Genomic DNA, 4984 nt, shown 5'->3' with positions numbered 1-4984 from the left:
TATTATTATCATGTGGTGCACTAGTCAATTATGATTACAGAAAAGAGAGAAAAGTAAAAAGATAATATTTCTGCAATTATAATTTTAGTTGAACGTACCATAATTAATGGTGTAGCTGATAATGTTCTCTGTGACTGGAGTATTTATTTTGTGTGGACCACAAGATTAGCTAGAGAGTTTACCAATACCATCTCGTCTCAATTTTTACTGCTTTCGTTACATATGATATCACCATTCACAAATAAAAATGTGCTATCCAATACATATAAGTCAACTGTGTTACTGCACCAAATTCTTACTTAAAGAAAGAACACCGTTTCAATTAGATATTACTCCGAATTAAGCATCAAAGGAATATTATTGCTATTTCCAGCATAAAAGGGCATGAGATGGAATTGCCAGCACCTAACTGGGAGCATTTTGTCAACCGTTATTAAATTACAAAAATATTTATATAACATAATATATCGTTGACAATTATAAAAAAATCATTTAAACAATCAAGCTTATTATTATTCAACTATGTCTATACTAGTTTAATATCAATGCGAGTTTGATTAATGGTGCTGTGTGCATCACATGTATAAATATATTTCCAGTAACATTTTATTAGATGAACACTGTTAATGCAAATCAAAATGATTAACTCCGTCATTTTACTATGTGCATAAGGAAATGAACTTTGGTGTTTGATTATTATGATTTATGTAGTCTATAATGGGCTGAAGAATTCATCCGCAGTGCTTAATATCTAGTTTGTGCATAATGAATTACATATTTTTTACTATATTCGTTAGTCATTAGGACTTTTTACTACCAAAAAAATGTCAAAATATTTGAGAGATTGGATGTCATTATAGGGGTGGCAAGATGGGCAGCGGGTAATGGGTAACTCCCATCTCGACCCGCTACCCACCGGGTATCGGGTACCCACTACCCGACGATAACGGGAAATGGGGAGGGATCGGGTAGTGTGTTTTAGAGTTTTGCGGGTAGCGGGTATACCCATTACCCGCGCGGGTATACCCGTTAGTCCCGATAATACTCGTTATTATTAGTATTAGCCATATATCATTTTTTAATATTCCCTCCGTTCCATATTAATAGAGGCGTTTCAAATAGTTAAGGTGGAGAAAAAAAGTAAATAGTTAAATAATAATAGTCATATACGCACTCATTTTGAAAAATTAAAAATAAATAGTTAGAATGGAGAAAAAATGAACTAAGAGAGATAATAGTGTAGAGAAGCTTATTTACATTATTATTTTGCCAAAATAAGAGAAGAAAATGAAATGTCTCTATTAAGGCAGAACAATGGGAGTACTTTATATAACCTATGAGTTCTTTTGAAACATTTTTATATTATAACGAACATACAATAGAAAACTCACCGTAACTAGCAATTGAGTGTCCCCTCACTTTTATTTTCAATCTATTCAAAGTTTACCATTGATAAAGTAAATTAGGGAACATTGATGGTTATAATGGTTTTCAAAATATTTATTAGGATTTCAGGTCAGGTACGGGTATCCGCAATGTCGGATACGGGATACCCGACACGGGTATCGGGTAATCCCGTTATTTTGCGGGGCGGATTTTGGGACAAAATTTTTGGCTAAAATCGGGTATGGGTACCCTACTTGTTGGGTGCGGGTACCCGCGGGTAACCCGTTTTGCCACCTCCAAATGTCAATAAACACTTGGAAGCTTCTTGGTATGAAGGAATAGAATAAGAAGGAAATGGAATGCAGATGAGGATGAGGATGAGAATTGAATGTCATTCCATTCTTGTGCTTGGTGAATGCAAGGAATACAAATGGAATGGAATTGTGTAGTGTGTAGTGTGTGTAATTTATGTGTAGTGTGTGCTGTGTGGAAAGAGTGTAGTGTGTGTGGAGTGTATGTGTAGTGTGGATTTTTAATAATTAATAATTAAAAATTCTAAAATTTTAGTTTTATTATAAAATCTAAAAACTATAAAACTGAGTGATATTTTAAATATAATATAATAATTAAAATTTAAAATAAGAAGAAAAGAACACAAGATGGAATGAAATAGCTATTTCTTAGCAAAATGGAAAGAATGACCATTCCCAAAGAAAATGAAATGGTAATTCCAAATAAAATGATGATTCTCGAGATAAAAAAAATACCATTTAAACAAAGGAATGGAATAGTATTCTATATTTAAACAAAGGAATGGAATAGTATTCTATTCCCTCGTTCCATTCTAGGAATATAATCAAATGCGAACTCTAAATATTGTACAAACTCCAAACTATGATCTTGACCTTTAAAAAATGTCAACAGATTATAAAATAATAGCAACAGAAAATATCAACACAGTGTCAACATTGACACTGTGTTAACATTGTATTGAAATTATATTGACATCAAAATCTTAAAATTTTATACGGTGCTAACGTTTTGACACTATATTAAAAAATTTGAAATTGTACAATTTTTCATTTTATAACTTCCCTTCCATTCCATTATATACCAATGGCCCCTGAAGTTAGGAAATGACAACATCCAAATAATAGAATATTGATTAAATTGTTGGCATCAAATTAGAATATGCTCTCACAAACTCTATAAATACCACTCCACCTTCTCCATTTGAGAGCACACCTACAAAACTTAAATCTTCTTCTCTTCACTTCAAATCCTCACTTCCTAGTGTTGAAAGAAAGCCGAAAATGGGCGAAATCAATGTGCCTCTTCCACCCTTGTCCATCACTGCCGACAGTACTAAGTTCTCTCTGCCGGTAGATTCGGAGCACAAGGCAAAAGTCCTGAAAGTCACCTCCTTCGCTCAGCCCCACATGCGATCCTTCCACCTAGCCTGGATCTCCTTCTTCACCTGCTTCATCTCCACCTTCGCCGCCGCCCCCTTGGTCCCCATCATCCGCGACAACATCAACCTCACCCGCTCCGACATCGGCAACGCCGGCGTCGCCTCTGTCTCCGGGAGCATCTTCTCCCGCCTCATGATGGGCGTCGTCTGCGACCTCATTGGCCCCCGCTACGGCTGCGCGGTCCTCAACCTCCTCGCCGCCCCCGTCGTCTTCTCCACCGTCTTCGTCTCCTCGCCCCAGGGCTACGTGGCCGTCCGCTTCATGACGGGCTTCTCCCTCGCCACCTTCGTGTCGTGCCAGTACTGGACCAGCGTCATGTTCAACAGCTCCATCATCGGCACCGTCAACGGCGTCGCCGGTGGCTGGGGCGACATGGGCGGCGGCATCACGCAGCTCCTCATGCCCTTCCTCTTCCACCTCATCAAGATCTCCGGCGCCACCCCCTACACGGCGTGGCGCATCGCATTCATGATCCCGGGATGGCTCCATGTCATCATCGGGGTCATGGTGCTGACCATGGGTCAAGACCTGCCAGATGGCAACCTTAGCACTCTCCAGAAGAGTGGCGATGTTGCAAAGGACAACTTTTCCAAGGTATAGTAATTAATTAATGTCATTAAATCTGTTCAAATTTAATTTAATTATTCTACTGCAGGTATTCCGCCACGCTCTCACAAATTACAGAACATGGGTTTTTTTCCTTCTCTATGGCTTCTCCATGGGAGTTGAACTTTGCATTAACAATGTCATTGCTGAATATTTCTACGACAGGTCAGCTCACTTCGCTATCCTTTTATAAAGTCAAATAATTTACTAAACTGATAAATTAAATTGTTTTGTTTCAGGTTCAACCTGAAGCTACACACAGCCGGAGTAATCGCGGCCACGTTCGGAATGGCGAACTTCTTCGCGCGGCCCTTGGGCGGCTACGCCTCGGACATAGCCGCCAAGAGGTTCGGAATGAGGGGCAGGCTGTGGATCCTATGGATATTCCAAACACTAGGAGGAGTGTTCTGCATGTGGCTGGGGCGCTCCAACTCACTGGTGATGGCCATCGCCTCCATGATCCTCTTCTCCATCGGCGCACAAGCCGCCTGCGGAGCCACGTACGGCATCATCCCCTTTGTTTCCAGAAGATCGCTAGGGCTGATCTCCGGCCTCACCGGCGCCGGAGGGAACTTCGGCGGCGGACTCACGCAGCTCGTGTTCTTCTCCGGCACGCGATTCTCCACCGCGGACGGCCTCACCTACATGGGAGCCATGGCTGTGGCGTGCACGGTTCCGGTTGCGATGATCCACTTCCCGCAGTGGGGGAGCATGTTCCTGCCGCCGTCCAAGAGCGGGAAGCACACGGAGGAGAGCTACTATGCTTCGGAGTGGAGTGAGGAGGAGAGGGAGAGGGGCTTGCACGGCGGCAGCCTTAAGTTCGCCGAGAACAGCCGGTCCGAGCGTGGGAGCCGGGCCGAGATCGCAGCGTCCTTAACCCCGCCGGGCTCCACTCCGCTTCATGTTTAGCCACAACCTTTATTGTTATATTTTGTGTAATCTAAAAGCGTTGTATATCATGATTGGTCGTATTTAGTTGTAAATGTACAACCATGACCGGCGCTTTTTTAATTCTTGTCACTCTATTGTATTTTGTACTTACTGGATATGGATCAAAATGTTGGCTTCTTGCTTCGTTGTTTCGGGGACCATAAATCAAATTAATTATCAGTTCTAGCAAAAAAAACCAAATTCGCTTCTAAATTGATAAAATATTTATTGAAATTCGTTTTCTCTATGTACGTGTGTATAAGTTTGTGTTAAAATGACAACATTTCTTAAAGTGACACCAGCAATTTTATAAACGCTACACAACAATAATATAAACGCTACACAACAATCTATAGATTGCTGTCTAGCGTATTAGATATTGTTGGCTGACAAAAAATTGCTGTAAATTGTTGACTAGTGTATTGGTTTTAGTTGTCTAGTGTATTAGATATTGCTGGCCGAGAAAATTTACCCTTAAGCATTTTTTATGATTGTCACATGACAATTGATTATTCGTCCACGTGTACAAATGATTGGCTAGGAATAGTGATATGGTGTTATTTTAAGAGGTGTTGTTATTTTAACGCACC

General features: G+C 40.6%; 1 protein-coding gene across 1 annotated transcript; it reads left to right on the top strand.

Moving 5' to 3' along the window:
• Positions 1–2641: 2641 nt before the first annotated feature.
• On the top strand, positions 2642–4545 carry LOC125187128 (high affinity nitrate transporter 2.6-like). Its single transcript, XM_048083660.1, has 3 exons — positions 2642–3452; positions 3514–3629; positions 3704–4545. Exons 1-3 carry the CDS (start codon positions 2700–2702, stop codon positions 4371–4373), a joined length of 1539 nt encoding a protein of 512 aa, XP_047939617.1. The 5' UTR covers positions 2642–2699; the 3' UTR covers positions 4374–4545.
• The last annotated feature ends 439 nt before the right edge of the window (positions 4546–4984 follow it).

This window comes from Salvia hispanica, chromosome 5, assembly GCF_023119035.1.
Source record: "Salvia hispanica cultivar TCC Black 2014 chromosome 5, UniMelb_Shisp_WGS_1.0, whole genome shotgun sequence".
Classification (NCBI taxonomy): domain Eukaryota; kingdom Viridiplantae; phylum Streptophyta; class Magnoliopsida; order Lamiales; family Lamiaceae; genus Salvia; species Salvia hispanica.
The sequence above is the reverse complement of the archived record's forward strand: the minus strand, read 5'-3'. Positions and strand labels throughout refer to the sequence as shown.

Bases quoted from the DNA above. Each gene is read 5' to 3' on its own strand.
- LOC125187128 (XM_048083660.1), top strand. From the start codon at position 2,700: ATGGGCGAAATCAATGTGCCTCTTCCACCCTTGTCCATCACTGCCGAC. The intron at 3,453-3,513 runs GTATAGTAATTA...ATTCTACTGCAG, and splicing joins CAAAGGACAACTTTTCCAAG to GTATTCCGCCACGCTCTCAC. The intron at 3,630-3,703 runs GTCAGCTCACTT...GTTTTGTTTCAG, and splicing joins GCTGAATATTTCTACGACAG to GTTCAACCTGAAGCTACACA.